At 45.3% G+C, this 17910-nt stretch overlaps 2 protein-coding genes across 2 annotated transcripts; both read left to right on the top strand.

Moving 5' to 3' along the window:
- Positions 1-762: 762 nt before the first annotated feature.
- dhdds (dehydrodolichyl diphosphate synthase) lies at positions 763-8574 on the top strand. Its single transcript, XM_037454320.2, has 14 exons — positions 763-868; positions 1219-1299; positions 2054-2170; positions 2256-2398; positions 2864-2980; positions 3056-3157; positions 3263-3377; positions 3600-3707; positions 4023-5889; positions 6970-6987; positions 7249-7281; positions 7411-7455; positions 7542-7598; positions 7921-8574. Exons 2-9 carry the CDS (start codon positions 1237-1239, stop codon positions 4263-4265), a joined length of 1008 nt encoding a protein of 335 aa, XP_037310217.1. The 5' UTR covers positions 763-868; positions 1219-1236; the 3' UTR covers positions 4266-5889; positions 6970-6987; positions 7249-7281; positions 7411-7455; positions 7542-7598; positions 7921-8574.
- Positions 8575-10259: 1685 nt separating this feature from the next.
- LOC134132887 (putative transmembrane protein ZNF593OS) lies at positions 10260-16184 on the top strand. The gene is made up of 4 exons (XM_062565686.1): positions 10260-10286; positions 13054-13136; positions 14316-14426; positions 15214-16184. The coding sequence occupies exons 3-4, from the start codon at positions 14376-14378 to the stop codon at positions 15400-15402; spliced, it is 240 nt and encodes a 79-aa protein (XP_062421670.1). The 5' UTR covers positions 10260-10286; positions 13054-13136; positions 14316-14375; the 3' UTR covers positions 15403-16184.
- Positions 16185-17910: the final 1726 nt, after the last annotated feature.

Here is a 17910-nt window from a genome sequence, read left to right as displayed (position 1 = left end):
TCCCTCTACTTTGAATAAAAAATAGAGATATTTTAAGTCATTATGATGATTATCATAACTGGCTTTGCACATGAGTAATAAAGTAAAGATGCGCTCTGAGTCAATAACGTTCATCAATGTAAAAACAATCCAATATTCTTTTTTTTATGGATTATCCACATTGGATAACCAGGAGCACCGTCTCAACCACCTGCTGCAGAGACAGCGAGGCACTTTCTTCAAAAGGCCATCACAGGAAAGAGGAGATCCTTCCTGCCGACTGCGGGAAGTGCAATAAATTCACTGTACCTTTACGCTGTGGTTCCTTTTTTCGTTGATCTTTGCACTGTTGTTAGTTATATATTAGTGCTTTTATATACTTTACAGGAGGTGTCTCTTTGCAAGTTTAATACATCAACTTTCTATATATTAACAGTCAATTAAAATGTCTCTAAACCTCTTTTATAGTAGTTGGACCTGATACAAATTGAGGTCCAACATTTAATGTGTGAAACACCACTGTTCAAGATTCCAATACCGACATTTTTCAGAGATTGCTATTGACGTTTCAAAGATACTTCACCTCTTCATTCGCAGATATGACTTAATATTATACATATTATATTACAATGAAGGTGTTGATGTTGGCACTCTATTGCAAAATATCTTAAGTGGAGGAGTTACGGTAAAAGAAAAGGGCTAAGAGCTGTCTGTTATTTATAACGTTAGTTGAGTATTTGAATACTGTATTATTTCTTATATAAAAATTTGTTATGGACGTTAAATTAATTCCCATATTTTGAAAATCTCCTAACGTCCAACCGGAAGTCGTCATTGCGTGATTTCGTCACTTCAACGATGACGATCTCTTCCGCATTGGAGTAAAGCTGTGAGTTGGAAGCTCCCTGAAATGGGGAATATGTACAGTCATTTTGTGAGAACAGCGGGGTCTGGTTCAACCATACAAAAGAAAGAAGCCGTTTCCATGAAGCGTTTGTCTTTACCGGAGGATTCTGACTCGGTTTGAGCCTCGCTGGCCTCACGGCAGTTAACTTCACACAAAAGATAAATCAATCACCGGCTGCATGTGACGTTAACGTTTCACCAATGACCCGTTAGCAAGAGACATTCTTCGGGGCTTTTTTTTAGCAGTGACTTCATCCCTGATTCTGATCAGCGAAGGGTCGGTTGTTGTTGTTTTTTTTTTACATTGAAATAATTCCCATCGCCTATTTTTAGACTTTTGAAGGGCCGAAGATGTCGTGGATCAGGGAGGGAGAATTAAACCTGCTGGAAAAGATTTCAGCCAATATCCTGAAGGTGAGCCTCATTTCGTATATTCTCAAGTACTTCTTGGTGTGCACCTCTCTCTCTCTCTCTCTCCCCCCCCTCTCTCTCTCTCTCTCTCTCTCTCTCTCTCTCTCTCTCTCTCTCCGAGAAACACATTAGCGACCGAGCTGTGTTTGTAGCTCATTAAGCAACATTAACCGATGTTTGTTCTATTACTGAGGATTCAGCACAATGCAGAAATACTCAATCGTCCCTGTAGCAGTAGTGCCTTTGTTACTCCAGAAACAGCTGTGTGTTAAATAGCATGCTCCATGTTGCATTGCTATGTCATTGCTGGATTAGTATCAGATGGTATACAGTAAATCTCCTGGTCAGCCCGTTAAACCACTTTCTTCAAAGATTACAATAGTAAACATTACATATTTACGTTATCAGTTAATCTGCAGAACCAAGTCTCCACCTAATCAAGTTATCACTTGCTCCATAATATGCCAGAAAAAAAGTACTAAATGCAAGGAATCCCTTCCCAAATGGCTTGTTTGTCATGCAGAACAGTTTTCCACAGCATCTCACGGATTGTGTTTCATGTACGTTCCCCAAGGCAAAAATGAAACTTAAAGACCGTGAAGCCTTCACGTTGCTGAAGCTTGAGCTAGAAAAATTGTTGCACTTTTTTTTCTGGCGAAATCCTCTGCGCTCTTACGACTGTATTCTTCACGTTGCTTAATGTCTCTTATTACCCAAAGTCGCTTTTGACTCCCCTGATCTGCGTTATTTCTCCCAGGCGGGACCCATGCCTAAACACGTGGCCTTCATCATGGACGGCAACCGGCGCTTTGCACAGAAGAAAAACATGGAGCGCCAGGAGGGGCACATGCAGGGCTTCAACAAGCTGGCAGAGGTGAGGCCGGAGCTCACCTTCTCGGAAAACAAATCAATCCAACCGGTCGCTCGCTCACGGCCCCTTTTGGTTCCTTCCGCGCCAGACGCTTCGGTGGTGCAAGCATCTGAACATCCGCGAGGTCACGGTGTACGCCTTCAGCATCGAGAACTTCAAGCGCTCCAAAGACGAGGTGGACGGGCTGATGGAGCTGGCCAGGCAGAAGTTTGAAAAGCTGTTGGATGAACGGTGAGTTTTCAATAAGCTGTGGCTTTTGGGGCAAGTCCCGTTTTGTACATCTAATGATTGAGTTTTTCTTTAGAGAAGAACCAGAGCAGCGAGTATTTAAAGTACAGTTCAGTGTCTTTGATAGAATGTCAAGGTTTTAATTTCAGTATTCGCAAAAACCATCTGGGCATCTGATAGATAGTAAGTAACTAGTCGTAACAAGAACTTTTTCAAACTGCCTGTTTAATGCTATTTAATCTTCATAGTTCATAGATTCTGGAATGTTTTGCTGCAGCTGGATACACTGAGAGTTGTCAGCAATGACACAAAGACACACTCCCCTGCTTTAGCCAATGACTAAGATCTACTGATGCCAGAATGACCACGGGGAAGCAGGACTGGCTTATAAATAGGAGTGTACAATATCGGTTATTTCCATGTTCGTCATAGATCCTGCCTCTGTAAAGCCCCTTTTTGCCCCTGTAGGGAGAACCTGGAGAAGCACGGTGTGTGCATCCGGGTGCTGGGCGACCTGAACATGCTCCCGCTCGACCTCCAGCAGCTTATTGCCAAAGCCGTGCTCAGCACCAAGGCGCACAACAAGTAGGTGTTTTACACGGCTCCGGGGACCCCCGTTAACGGCCACGCGACGCCGGCTGATTCTGCCTGTTTTCGCAGGTGCTTCCTGAACGTGTGCTTTGCCTACACGTCGAGGTACGAGATAACCAACGCGGTCCGGGAAATGGCCTGGGGGGTGGAGCAGGGCTTGATCAAAGCAAGGTGACGACACAACGACCACCTTGCCCACAATGCAGCCCGCGGCGGGCCAAAGAGACGTTTACTCAAGCTGAGCTGTGTGTTTCTGCCCTTTCCCGTCGCGCTCAGTGACGTTTCAGAGCCGTTGCTGAGTGAGTGTTTGTACAGCAGCAAATCTCCCAATCCGGATCTGCTCATCCGCACCTCGGGAGAGGTGCGACTCAGCGACTTCCTTCTGTGGCAGGTGAGGATGAGAGGGGCTGCAGGGACGGATCGTCCATCACCGCGGACTATGAACGCTATGAATGTATTAAAAAAAAAAAAGTTAATATCTTTGACAACGACGTCTTCTCCACCAGATCAGGGCTCCAAGCCGTGACGGACGGCATTAACCATGTATGATCTTATCATCGTGCAGAACACTCCCACCGCTTCCATTGATTCTCCTCCGTCTCCCACTCTGCAGACTTCCCACTCCTGCCTGGTGTTTCAGTCCGTGCTGTGGCCCGAGTATTCCTTCTGGAACCTTTGTGAAGCCATTCTCCAATATCAGTTAAATCACGCCTCCATCCAGGTACGGCCTACGCTAATATTGGCGATAAATATATTAAAAGTAATGCATTAGAATTGACTCATCAATCTCAAAAAACACCACATTTTTTTATATTAACCAGCAAAAGAATGTCTCTCTTCTGACTAATTATTATGGCACAACATTCATTTGAAGATGTAATGAACTATTTTAGTGTGATGTTGCAAAACAGCAAAAGCTTTATTTTTACGGGGTAAAACCGGACTGCGCTGCCGACCCTCCTTCACATCACACGTGCCTTCTGTCGAGCACACAAACAGTCGTGGGATTATTATTTTTTTTTCTGATGAATTCCAGAAAGCCAGAGACCTCCATCAAGAGCATCAGGCCCTCCAGCAGCTGGAGGCGGATCGCGCCGGCGCGGCGGAGCTCCTGCAGAGCCACGGCAACGGGAAGCCCCCCGACGCCCAGAGGAGGCGGGAGGCGCTGCTGCAGTACACCGCCTGCCGGGAGGAACGGGTTCAGGACTTCCTAGAAGCGCTGAAGCGCAAGAGAGACTCCTTCTTTAATGACTTGTGGCGCGTCGGCGTCTCGGCCTAAGGGGAGGAACGAGAGGAGCGCGGCCGAAGTGGGGGATGAAACCTCCCAAAAAAGAGGCCCTTCTGTGGAGAGGGGAGGAGTGAACAATACATGGTTTCATGGTGTTACTGATTTTCAACAGCCCCTATGGGGCTGTGAACTAATCGATATTTATGATTGAAGATTTAGAGGAAACAAAGAGTCTAATACGTGGAAATGTCTGGTCAAGATGTAGTTAAGTGACTGTGTAAATCGTCCGTCTACTGCATGCCGTCGATTGTAAGATCTAACTATGGGAATGAAGGCCAGCGATCCGTCCAGATTAATGCAAGTCAGTGCAGCTCGGTTGTGGCCCAAAGGAAGTGTCGTTCGTTGAGTGTGATGTTGATGACATAACTAGATTTTGACCAGTTTCCTTTAAAAGAATAAAGCGATTGTCGTTTGTCCGCTGTGATTAAAGGATGTGCGATTCAGACCTTTGTACTCACGCACCGCATGTCAAGTCCCTGAAGAGTTCCATCTGACTTTTAATATGTCGATATGTCATGGGTACACTCGTGCAGGGGAAATACTCAGCATCTCAATGTATTTGGTCCACTGAATTACTGAGTTCTTTTTAGACCTGCTTAGTGTTTAGTCCACTCGGCCAGTTCAACTAGTAAGTGTTGGAGTCAGTATTGGACTTCCCCACTAATTGACGCGGCGTATGAGAAATTCATTGCATGAAATTTAATCGGCATGATTATATATTTGCAATATTTGGTTGACAGAAAATATTTAGCTAGTAGTTCTATTTTAGTACCTGTAAAGCTGAGTAAACTATGAGTCCTTAAGTATCATCCCTTCGTTGCGTTAGTCACTTTTCCTATGTCTGAAAATGCAGTAGTAAGGATCTTGATAATACACTTCATAGAATCCTGAATTTGAATGCCCCTCTATAGGAATTATCAATATAAAAAAGTATGTTTTCATTGACACACAATACTACTGATGTCAATTCAATGGAATCCGGTATGAAGTATTGAGTTTTTAACTCTTTAAAAGTAACAATTGGACAGTATAAAAGTACTCCATTTCAAGTAAAAGCAAAAAGTTCATTAGGAATGTACTTTGTTTTCTAATGTGGGTTTGTTTTATTGATGTTTATTTATTGATCTATTCATGACCAATGGGTAAAAAATGACGATGCATTTTACTGTTGCCGAGGTGGAGCTCATTTCAACCATTGCATCACATTGTGTGAGCTGAAGCTGAAGTACAGGGTGAACTGGGCCTACTTGTTGTCTGCACTGCGTTTCACCCACAACTCCCCTCGGTGAAAAACCTTCCGCGAAGCGCCCCCTCGCGGCATTGGCCAGTATTTCCCGGGCCGCTTCCTGTCTCTTTAAGTAGATGGGCGGTGCCTGGACGCACGTGATGCATTTGCGGCCAATGACAGACAGCGAAACACAAAACCGGTTCGAACTGGTTTCGTTCTTATATTTCAGCGTATAAACTACAAAAAACATTGGTTTGCATTATACATTCGCCATTTTACACAGCTACTGGTCGGTTGTTATCGCTCCGGGTAAAAAACAAAAACAAACCTACGATTCTATATTGTGAGGTCTGTTCACTTCCTACCAACAACATGGGCAAAGCGAAGGTAGGATTATTTTTTTTATTATTATTTTAATTTTAAACTCTGGTGCACCGGGTTCGTGTTCAACTTTGAGTCAGCCGTTAGGCAGCGTTAGATTTTTCTGCATCAGAGGAACGTCATCGTCCCCGCCGAGCAGCCATGGCGGTCCCGCGGCGCCTCCCGACAACCGCACACGCCGAAACGCGAGGAAAATGTGCAACGCTATAACGTTCGGCCGCCGGGTCAACGCGGAGGCATCCCGACCGTTTAAAACGCCGAATGGCGGTTTGTTGTGCAGCCGTCGCAATAAGTTATTAGCACAGCTCGCACATTTCAGGAAGGAGTTGGGGGAGGGGAGGTCGCATTTTTATTTATTTATTTTTCGCTGTGTTTTGAGCGGGGGGGATGGGGACGGGAACCTGGGGGGGGGCGCTGAGGTGAGTCGGACTTTCTGGTGTTATTTTTAACATTTTTCTTGCTTGCGTTTTCGTCCGCAAATTCGGTCAGCGCGGGCCCTTCTTGCACCGAGGTGGGCTCCCATTAACGCGACTAGTTTACCCCGTTACACGTGCCCGTCAATCACCGAATGCATCGACGGGGAAAAAATAATAATTTCTCAATTATTCATAAATGTATTCTGCAAATCGCAGTTTCCCACCTTGTAACAGTACGTGGGTTTCATTTAAATTTTATATTTTACTTTTTTTCTGGCTTCTTTATAAAAATGTCTACTTTAAGATAAAATAAAAAGAACTGCTATCTTAAAAGCGGTTTGTTAGCCGTGCTCTTGTTTTGGTGCGCGTAGTTGAGCAGAGCGGTGATCGATCTGATCGGTTGGCTAACAGCTGTCTGTGCGCGCGGGCAGACAAAACAAAGGAAGCTGTCAGGGCGCCAACGCGCGGCTCCTCTGACAGGACGGCCTCGATTTGAATTCAAATATGCGCGGGAAGGTCTTTGTCACCTAAAATTCTCCTCGGATTATATCTGCAGAAAAACCTGGGATTTTAGGATCAGATCGCATTTGAGTTGTCATGAATGATAATGGTGGAGCTTGATCATTGATTTTTTTTTTTTTATTAATTGTGTATTATTTTTGTCTTGCAGGCAGCTGTCCTCCCCGAGGTTTGTATGAATGGCCTAAATTTATTTGTTGATAGTATTCATTAAATATTGATGCACTGATATTGCCAGAGTTTTATAATAATCGGATTATAATATATACTAATCATAACACCCTGATAATTATTTCTTTTGATTGTAATCTTGCTAAAACAAGCCATCTGATGGCCACTGCACGGCTGTGAATAGTCTCTTTACGTTTGGTTTTCTGGCGAAGAAGTTTTCTCATCAGTCTCATAAATTTCTCTCCCTCTATGTCAACAGGAAAGACGATTTTCCAAGCGGCTGGCTGCTGTGGTAAGCTCCTCATAATCTCATTATAACTTGTTAAAACTGTTCTTGTTCTTCACCTAGAAGTTGGTTTCAAAAGAGATGCTCTTTTAGTCTGACATTTTAAACTAAATTAAATGTTTCTTTGTTTTGCAGAACCCCCCTAAAGCAGTGGAAGCTAAGAAAAAGCCCGCTGTAAAAGTATGACACCGATAACTAGCTGATATCAACAGAACATCTGTGTGCTGTTTGTCGCATGTGTAAATCTGTTTTCTTGTCATTTGTAGAAGGCGCTCAAAGCAAAGAAGACCAAACTAACTGAAAATGGCGGCGCCAAGGCCGAGGTTTGTTTTTTTTTATGATAAAGATCTGTTGTTTTGAAGTATAAACTCGAGCACCGAAAAGTTTAAATATCTCCTAACAATTCATCACAAACCCATAATTATATCTTTGCATATGCTTATGAGTGTGATGGTAAAACGCTGGGAATCAACTGGTTGTTTGCATCACTGAAAAGTTAAAGTGCACCAAAAGACCGTTTTAATAAATCATGTTGAACAAAATGTCTGTATCCAACTCAAAAGCAACTTGGGATTTACTAAACTAGATGATCTGAGCGTATATTATTGCTTATAACATATAATATAATCTTTCCTTTGTCCCCAGGAGCCAAAGGCTGAAGCCGCGGAAGCCAAATGAATACCAGTTGATGTGCTCAGTCTGTGTACTTGGTGATTGTACAGTTTTAAATTAGTATTTTTTACCAAGTTTTATATTACAAATGTCATTTATATGTTTGTTTTTGGGCTTGCACTTGTAACAAAAGTTTGTTGTCACATTCATATCCATTTTATACCCATAAAAATGATTACCGTCCATATCTGGTAGACAAGGCATTTTTAGTTTGTCTAATCCTGTTTGTTTTTGTTGTTTTTTTAAAACTGCTGAGTAATGGACGTTTTCCACCAAGTTGGAATTTAAATCCAATTTTAAACATTATAAGGCAGCTAAAGCATATTGTTAAAATTTGAGGTAAAATAGGAATTTTGCCTTTATCTCCTTGTATTTTAATGTTAAACTAATAAGAAATTGCTTACCAAATGTTTTGAAACACTGTATAATGAAAAAAGTTCCAGTCAGTAAAAATACCACAAAAAGAAACGTATTAGGTCAAAAAGATTGAAACATCCCCCAAAAATGTATGACGTGAACCTGGTCATCTGATGAAAAGTCCCGTTAAGTTATGTTTCTCTTCTGACTGATGCTTTTCTGACTTTAATGGTTGATCTAAATGTTCTTGAATAAAAATTGTCAAATGTTCTTAGAGTATTACGTTGTTGCAGCACACAAATGTTGATAAGTAGTTCGGCTCATGTTGGTGTGTGTTTCCATGCCAACAGCCCTCCAGCAATTAGTTCAATAGTCTGGTACATGTTGAACGAGGCTGACAAAATAGAAATGATTTTTTTTTTTTTTTTGGTTTTTAAGATGATTCTCAAGGATGTTATTTTTAGGGCAACCTGCTTTAATCTTTAAATTAGTTTCATTTATTCAAATGTCTACTTGATTTAGGAAATTATTTGACTTTAATTAATTCAAATTCATCGGATATTATAAATCCCATAAAAAAAATACTGCTTCATACTTTGACGCAGGTATAAACTGAACCGTTGGTTATTAAGCCTCTAACTGAAGTTAGTGTCTTTTGAATGAATGACGTTACTGATCAAGGGCAATTCCCATATTGTGCTGTTTGCTAAATTCTAATAATATATTTGATCTATTCTATACTAGCAATGTGCGTATTTGCTTTTTAAAGTTGCACTGAAGTCAATCATGTATCCCGCTGTGAATATTTGGGTGATGGGTGTCGTTGTGTTTCCTCTGGAGCTCCAGCAGAGCGCAGCATCACTGCAGCCACAGGAGATGCTCTCCTCTCCCTCCTTTAACCTCCGCGGGCTGCCAAAGTGGGTCAAATACGGCACGGTTCGTTTGGAACCCTTTTAACGGGACCATTGACGTCATCCACGGTGCTGCTGTTTCTATGGTCTCACACATCCAGATGTGGGTAAAGTGAGGTTACTTTGTGAATATTACGGTAAAGCTGCTACCAGTCAAGGTCTTTTCAAACATGAGTTAATTAAATTAGTAAAAAGTATTGTCCTATTCTGTGCTTTTTCTTTTCTTCTCTAGTTAATCAATCATTTATCAACTTTGGAAGCTATTTGTTTAAAAAAAGAAAGCTTGCTAATAACATCAAACTGTCCCCATATCATGCAGTTTGTTGCAACGTTGCCATGGAAACGCAGATGTAGATATGTCAATGTCATTTTTTGTTCTTGTTTTGGGTCACCTCCTAGTCATCAGCCAGCTTTCATCTCAGTAGTTTGGCTCCAGAACCAGCACTGATGCGGTGGGATCTGCTTTTTTCAAACTTTTATGCTTTTTAGCTGGAAATTGAGATGAGCTGTGCCAACATCTGATGGCCTTAAAGCGCCACAACATCTACAGCGCTGACCTTAATATTACATCGTTTTATCTACACATTAATTTTCTTTCAAAGACCGAACAAACCTTTTTTTGCACCTGTTTTACCTACTTAAAATATAAAAATGCAACTTAATCAACTAACAAATGTTTGGAGTGAGACTTATTTCCACAGCGCACACATGACACGTGCGTGGAGTCTTCGTGTCGGCATTTCACGGTGTGCAAAACAAACACCTCCAAATGGACCAAACGTGCCAGCGGCATAGGAGCCGCAAACGTGGACGAGTCCACTTCCCACAAGCCGCGGGGGGTCCATGTGATTCACATGTACACCAGCACGCGTTGTTGTGTGCTGCGGGGATCTGGGCGCCACACCCCCTCCCAACCCCCCCCCCCCCCCGCCTCCGTAGAACATGTCCCGGTCTCATATAAACTCTGTACTTCGCGTACATGTACTTTTCACCTGAAGGAAGTCGGAGCGACCCCCCCGACCCTCTGCTCCCCCCCCCCTGAAAGCGTCCCGAGCCCCGGCTCAGCTGCAGGTGAGCGCGCGCTGGTGTCCGGTGAGAACTTTCACACAAAGCGATGGATAGAAAACGTAGAGGAGGAGAAGACAAGAGACACGTTGTCTCTGTGTGGCGCTGTGGGACGTAAATATGTTGTAAATATGGCTATATATATGTGGCTCCTTCGTTGGCTTCCTTTTACTCCTTTAAAACGACCCTTTGCACTGTTTTATGAAATTAACTAATTTTTTTAATTTAAAAAAAACTATTTTTAGTTGTTGAGAAGCTAGACTTTTAAGGGCAAACGCACTAAAACGAGGAGCTGCATGTAAAAAAAAATGTTCCACCCATTCATTTCCTAATTTAATTAACGAGTGAATGGTAGATGTGATTTTTTTTTTTTCCTTAACTTTTTTTAAATGAAACATTTTAAGCATGTGTACCCCGGTGTGTTTACTCTGATCCGCTGTAGTTGGCAGGTTGGTTCTTACCTAGTTACCTTATTACTGTTCTGTGGGGTCACTTTCCAATTTACACTTCTGTGTCAGCTCAGTGGGGGGGCGCTTCTAACAGGTCCTCAGTTTAGCTTAATGCTAAATGACAAGCTTCAGGTCGGGCTCATTTAAAGCTCATCCAAGTTCAACTTGTACTTTGTCTGCCATGTTGGTAGGTTGGTCTTCACAGCGGGGCCCAAAACGGAGACCATGTCTGGGGTTTTGTTGTCGTGGACACATTGAGTACATAGGTTCTAAAAGTTTCTTTTTTAATTGATTTTAGCTGAAATGATTGGTCGACCGAAGTAGAATTAGTGGCTCTATTAACTCACAGTAGACATTTTCTTTAGACTAAACAATCAAGTGTCTTATTGCTGTAAATAATCAGAAGCCTTAATTAGTTGTTTTTTGGCCATATTGCATTTTAGATTCATGCGAGTAGTGACCAGCGCTGTAATGCTTTGTATTTGTGGTGGACCTTGACGTGTGTGTGTGTGTGTGTGTGTGTGTGTGTGTGTGTGTGTGTGTGCACACAATACATGATGTGTAGATTGCTGCGGAGCCAAAGGTCAAAAGCGCAAACTTTTTAGCTGTATGCTGTTGTCAGCATGTGCTAACGCTAACGTTAGCACAGCAAAGTTCTGAAGACCTGGTCTGCAGGTTCCTGGCTGCAACACCCAAGAGAGTCTTGTGTTATCTCCGTGATCAAACTATTATTAAAGCGACGTGGGGAGGAGGAGGAGGAGGAGGAGGAGGAGGAGGAGGAGGAGGAGGAGGAGGATGTAATCCTAAACTCCTGTCGCCCAGCAGGAGATTTTTATTGACGTTGTTGCAGCAGCAGCAGCTGCGTCCGTCTTCACCTCCTCGCTGACTGGCAGGAGATCCCCCTGCTGCAGGAGGGTCTGCTGGAGAGAGTCTGTTAAGTGACGACAGGAAGGCGGAACCAGGAGGAGGAGGAACGGAATACTGATTTCTAATTGGCTGTTTGGGGTTCGGTACGCAGTGTACCCAGTAAATGTTTATGGGCCTGTTCCAGGCTGATTGACGTCCTTCCAGCTTATTTTCTATTCATCTTAATTGGGAGCGTGTTTGCCGATGGAAAGACGCTTGCATTTTATTTTTACAAGCTTCAAACTGGTTTTCTTGGTTTATATTTAACTATGAAAGGAGAATCTCAAGTCACTGCCGTCTCTGTGCCTCTCACGGAGTCAGTCTGCAGCCGATCTGTTGAAACGTGGTTAAAAGTGATCCACATGTGTGGGGGGGGGGGCGGGAAGACTCCCTTTTTGCTTTTATAGGAGGCCTCAGGTACACCTGAACGCTCCCGAATGATTCATCTGACGCATCAGCAAGAAACGGCTGCTGGGACGGTCAATGTGGTCCCAGGTATCTCGACTTTGAGTCTCTCTCTCTCTCTCTCTGGTGGGGGATCGGGGCGCCTAAATGTCCCACAATGCACCTCCCGGCGGTTTTGTCTATTTGGTCGAACACGCTGGCGTGGTTCTGACCTCTCGCCGGCTGCTCCGATCCCTTCTCCTTGATTGATTTCAGTTCAAGCTGAATCGACTTTGTTCAAGGTGTGAGCAGACTGGACGAAGCCCAGATATCAAAGTTACAAGTGGAGCTTCGTGTGAACTGTGACTAATCAAACTTGCGTGATATTTGAGGCTCGTATCAAAGATTCATGGTGAGTTGCTTTTTTTTTTTTTTTTCAGTGTAGTGAGAATAATTACATAACACCGATGGCCACTGTAGGAAATGGAGGGGGGGGGGGGGGGGAAAGGCACAACTAAAATAGATAAATGTTTCTAAAAGAAGGGCCGTTATCATCCATCTCTAATGTCCGGGGCATGTGACTCCCGCTCCAGCTGAGATTTAATGGCGACATCGGGCCGCTTACGCAACGCTCCTCTGTGACACGCAGGCTGCGCGGTAGAAGCCGCTGTCACGTGACACTGCTCTGCTGCCACTGGGCCTGTTTTGTGTGGACTACGATGTGCCAATCGTGTGTCTATATATGAATCCTCACAGGGTGTTTCCAGTTTTTTTTTTTTTTTTGATTTGGAAGGAGGAGAGGGGAGGGCTGTGTTTTTTTTTTTGTGGGGGGGGGGGGGCAGAGCGCAACCCACTGAGAGTAATGCCTTTGGACAGCGTGTGTGTTTTTTGGAAGTGGGCGTGTGCTGAGGGCGAGTCCACGGGTCGGGTTGGGTGAGAGCAGCTGTATAAAAGGCGCAGACGCTCTCTCGGTAGTTCACGTTTTTTTTGTCTGTTGGTGTCTCTCCCTCTCTGGCATCCGTCGGGGTCTCCAGCGCGGTCGGGAAGTGGAAGGTCCCGCCGGTCGGTTTCTCGGGCCCGTTACCTTTCCTCCGCCGATCAAATCGGCCCCTGGAAGGTGAGGAAACCCCCCACCCAAAACTGTCTGGTGTTAACGAGTAAAGAGCGACTTTTTCCCAGCAGGAGTAACTTTGAAGGCTTGGATCTCATTTTGTGTGCAGCGTTGGACCAGGTTTTGAATGCTCTCCATGTTTGTCCCTCCCTGAAACCTCCATCACAAATGTTGTCAACATCCTCCGTAGTGACGTCCCCTGTACATGAAGCCAGCATCTTTTTGGGGGTTCGTCTTTACGACGTCCTCCTCCTCTTTTGTCTTTTCTCTGGAAAGCCTTTTGGAGGCGACTCTTTCCCCTCGCCCATCCAATATGTGGCTTTTTAAATTATTTATTTTTTTAATTGTCTTCTCCCTGCTGGGCACTTTGGTTTGGTTTTTGCACTGGATGGACTTCCATCTCTGTGTGTGTGTGTGTGTGTGTGTGTGTGTGTGTGTGTGTGTGTGTGTGTGTGTGTGTGTGTGTGTGTGTGTGTGTGTGTGTGTGTGTGTGTGTGTGTGTGTGTGTGTGTGTGTGTGTGTGTGTGTGTGTGTGTGTGTGTGTGTGTGTGTGTGTGTGTGTGTGTGTGTGTGTGTGTGTGTGTGTGTGTGTGTGTGTGTGTGTGTGTGTGTGTGTGTGTGTGTGTGTGTGTGTGTGTGTGTGTGTGTGTGTGTGTGTGTGTGTGTGTGTGTGTGTGTGTGTGTGTGTGTGTGTGTGTGTGTGTGTGTGTGTGTGTGTGTGTGTGTGTGTGTGTGTGTGTGTGTGTGTGTGTGTGTGTGTGTGTGTGTGTGTGTGTGTGTTTCAGGTGTCCAGCAAATCATTCGCCACTCATGTCCCTTCATCGGTCACTCTTCGGCCCCGAGCGGATTATCATCAAAATTGTCCCTTCCTTTTTGTGTCGCTGAATGCCGCAGCATGAATGGAGGCTGTGTTGCTTTTGGCGAGGGGGGGCAAATGTGATGGGTGTCGGGTAGCTCGGATCTTAAATGATCGTGTGAGCACTCGTTGGGTTTCTCTACGCGGCGCTCGTGTCGATCAGCACATGGACATTCCCTGCAGGCGAGAAATGCCCCCCACCCCCCCCTCCTTTATAGATCAGATGATTAATTGATTCCCAAGAATTGCAGGGTTGGCTCAAACTTTTTTTTTTTTTTCTGTCTTGATTTCCATGAGGTCACTAAGTGAAATCTCTGTTTTCTCGGCAGGTCTCGAGAGCCGCCGCCCTTCCCTCTGTTTGGGCCCCCCCCCACTTCACTCCAGCAGACATGATCATCCGACTGGGCCGACTGACACCTGGATACTTCCGTCTCCTCCAGGTAGGTGTCCGGATGTACTTTGCACAACTCTAATTGAGTGGGATCGTTTCGGGTGATGAGATTTCCTGATGGGTGTTTTTATCTGAATGAGAATTTCTCTTTATTTTCACTTGTATCATATTGTGTTTTGGGCTTTTAACGCGTCCGTCACCGACAGGCCGACGAGGGGCTCGGTGCCGTTCCGTGACCCACCATCCACTTTCACCGCCGGGGTAATTGGAGTCGACACTAATGACCCTCATAGAGGCGTCATGGTAATCCACTCATCCGTAACGACCCCCCCCCCCATGTGGCCCCGTCGACTCGAAGCTCTTTGTTCTCTTATTTACACTAATTTGGACACAAAGGCTGTCGCCTCACACGACTTTCACGCCGACCAGGCGGACCGGAAGAAAAGTGACTTCCTCTCGCACGCCATTTGGCGGCACGGAACGTATTTAATATCATTGAAGATTGAAAGATTTTAAAGGTGGTTTAGACTTTGAATCGCTGCTTTACATTTGTGCGTCAGAACCCCCCCCCCCCCCCCTCCCTCACAAAGAGTAGCAGATGTGTGTACTTATTCAAAATTTGTTTTATAAATTCTGACCGTATTTCACTACGATGGGGGGGGGGGAGGCGTGCTCTTACTTCTTCCCAGAACACCGTGTTCCCCTTTGGATCACGTCTCTCCCCTCTTCAGTGTTTTTAATAACGTTTCCTGCCTTCGGGCCTTCGGGCTCTGGAGCTCCAGCTGCAGACGTTTGGCTTATTCTCTCCTTTTCTTTTTTTTTTTGGGCTCGTCGAGTCTGCCATCGGCCGACCTCTGACCCTCAGCCTTGTTTTGCAGAGGCAAGTGGCCGGGGAGGTGCGGACGCAGCCACAGGACCGCGCCGTCAACCAGCTGGCCATGATGCTGGCCATCATGGGCCTGAGCTTGTCCTACTACAGCGCCAAGCAGATGACTGAGGACGTCCCCGCGCCGCCCCCGCCCTGAGGAGACTCTGACCAGCCAATGGGGAGAGAAGGAGGGAGGGAAGAGAGTGAAGAAGACCACTATGACGGGGGGCGTTTTCCTGGTTCTGGTTTGGGTGGGCGATGAGAACCAAACGAGTGGCACCTGGTTCTGACCCTTAGTCGTTTACCGAGGCGCATGCTTGCAAGATGCCGTCAATGCTGCTCTGAGCAACACAAAGGGAACGCTCATTTTGCCAGTGCTCAAAGGGGGAGGGGGGGGTCAAATAAAAAGAACAGTAATGCCTCTTTTTTTTTTTTAAAGGGATAGGCTGACTGCAGTTGAGATGCACCTTGAAACGAAGCGATGGCAGGCTCACAACATGGTGAAAGGGGCTAATAAGTTAGAACGTTCTTTTCTTCACTAGAGCTTTATGCAAAAACCTTTAGTGTATAAATACTCGTAAAATGTGTCTGTTTGGTGTTGGATTCATCGAGTAGATGTGCAATAGTGCAGAGACCTTTTTTCTTTTGAGTGAGACATTGGATCCTCGAGCAACTCCCCACTTTTTAGTGTTTGTTTTTTTTCTTTAATTTCTCACTACCAAATGAAGTCCTGTTGAAATGTATGACTTTGTTTGTCTTAAATCACACTGTTTAAGAAACCTTCCTGCTGACCTTTAACTTCACTGAACATCGCATGGGGGGGTGCAGACTTTTAATCAGTGCAAAAATAAGAACAATCTTGTTTTTTTTATTTTAATGATGGATGAATGTATTACTTTTATTTTGTAACGATTGAATAAAGCTGTGAATATTTTGAGATTCTCGTGTCTGAGCGCTTCCTGTGTCGGATGTGTGTGCCGTCTTCTGCACACGCAACAGGATGCGGTCTGGCACCAACGCAGCAGCAGTCCGCTGGCGTGCCCTCATCACACGCAAGCCCAAAGATGTATCCAATGTGGGGGGGGGCGGGGGGTTAGGTGGAGATCCTCGAGTTATCCACTGCATTCCTCGGGTTATTTCTGAAACATTCATGTGTTGATCTCCCACTTGCAGTGCGTGCGGAGGGGTGGTGGTGGGGGGGGGGGGGGGCAGATGGGTGATGGCGTCTCTGCACGTCCTCCCTTCGCTCGTCCACTGCGTGGGGAGCGCAGGGTGCGCATGTCTGTTCACAGTCTGACGTGATGCTGCGCGACAGGCCGAGAGCTCGGAGGGCGCCACGTGCCCCTCTGCCCACCCCTCAAGCCCCTCCCTCTCCCGCCCCCGCCCTACATCACTGGGCAAAAAAATCAGGCTTTGTCGGCTGCGATGCTGGGCTGAGGACGCAAACCCTTAACGAAGGGCGCCCATTGGCCAGCCGCTGATGCGTCACTGAAATCGGCCTTGTTCTGAGCCACGGAGACAAAAGGACGGGGGGGGGGGAGGGGGCGGTGTCATTGGAGGGGAATGTGGGCGAAAGATCACTATTTGGGACGGGGGCTCCATTCCCTTTTGTTTTCTTTTACTTTTGATGTCCAACCAACTGTGACAAAGGGACATAAAACTGCACCCGGGAAGAGGTGACCCAGAAGTTCTGTAGCGGAGATGGTCTGGTGGATGTTTGGAGGCCTTTTCAATGCGGCTCGCAGAGCATAATGACGGTGGAGGAATCTGCAGGTGCAGAAAAGCTTTCGCTTTGAGTTTTAATCATATCCCTGATGAGCAATTATGTGAAATATGTTGAACTTGTGCGTACTTGATGCATCGTCATGGCTTTGGGCTGACGTGTTGCTTTGGTGTCTTTTAGTTAAGCATTTCAGGCCCACGTTTGGTCTTTGGGTCTCGACCATATTTTCTCAACCCGAGGCTTTGTCGACATTTTTCCAAAACCTGAAGTTTGATTACGTCCATCTGACCAGACCCAGTTTAAAGCTCCACTGAACCATTGCCAAGCGTGTGAACCACCTCGAAGGCCTTCAAATGCTTCTTTGTGGTCTGGGATACAGCGGAGGTAACTTGGCACAGGTCTTTCCTGGGGGGGGGGGGTGTAAGTTCCATTTCCTGCTTCTCAACGTCTCTTTTAATGTGCAGAGATCACATCAGGTCGCGTCTCACCAGCCCGAATGAAGACACCGCAGCGTGAAAACGTGACGACTGCAGAAAAAAAAAAAAACCACGTCGCGCCACACTAAGGACGGGCTCTTATTTTAAAACTAATCCGTTTCAGTGGTCATTTAAAATATTGACGACTTAACCTGACAGTTTGTCCAACGGTTTGTGTGTTTGTTGTGTAGCTGCTGCAGTGTCTCATCCCTCAGCGGTGCAGGACGCCACGTTCTGTCTCCTAATCTCTGTTTATTTTCTCTTTCTCCCTACGGCTTCCTCTGCATTAGGATTTAGTAAAAAGTGGCTTATCTGGGTTTTTTTCTTCCCCTCTGGGCTGTAAAGTCTTTTTTTTTCCGCGTTATGACTGCTGCTAATTGATGGATACAAATGGAAAGTGCTTCCTTCCAGCATTCTGGATCATAGAAAAGCTTATTTTTTTTGTTTAATGTTACGACGACGGCAT

This window comes from Pungitius pungitius, chromosome 11 (assembly GCF_949316345.1).
Source record: "Pungitius pungitius chromosome 11, fPunPun2.1, whole genome shotgun sequence".
Classification (NCBI taxonomy): Eukaryota; Metazoa; Chordata; class Actinopteri; order Perciformes; family Gasterosteidae; genus Pungitius; species Pungitius pungitius.
The sequence above is the reverse complement of the archived record's forward strand: the minus strand, read 5'-3'. Positions and strand labels throughout refer to the sequence as shown.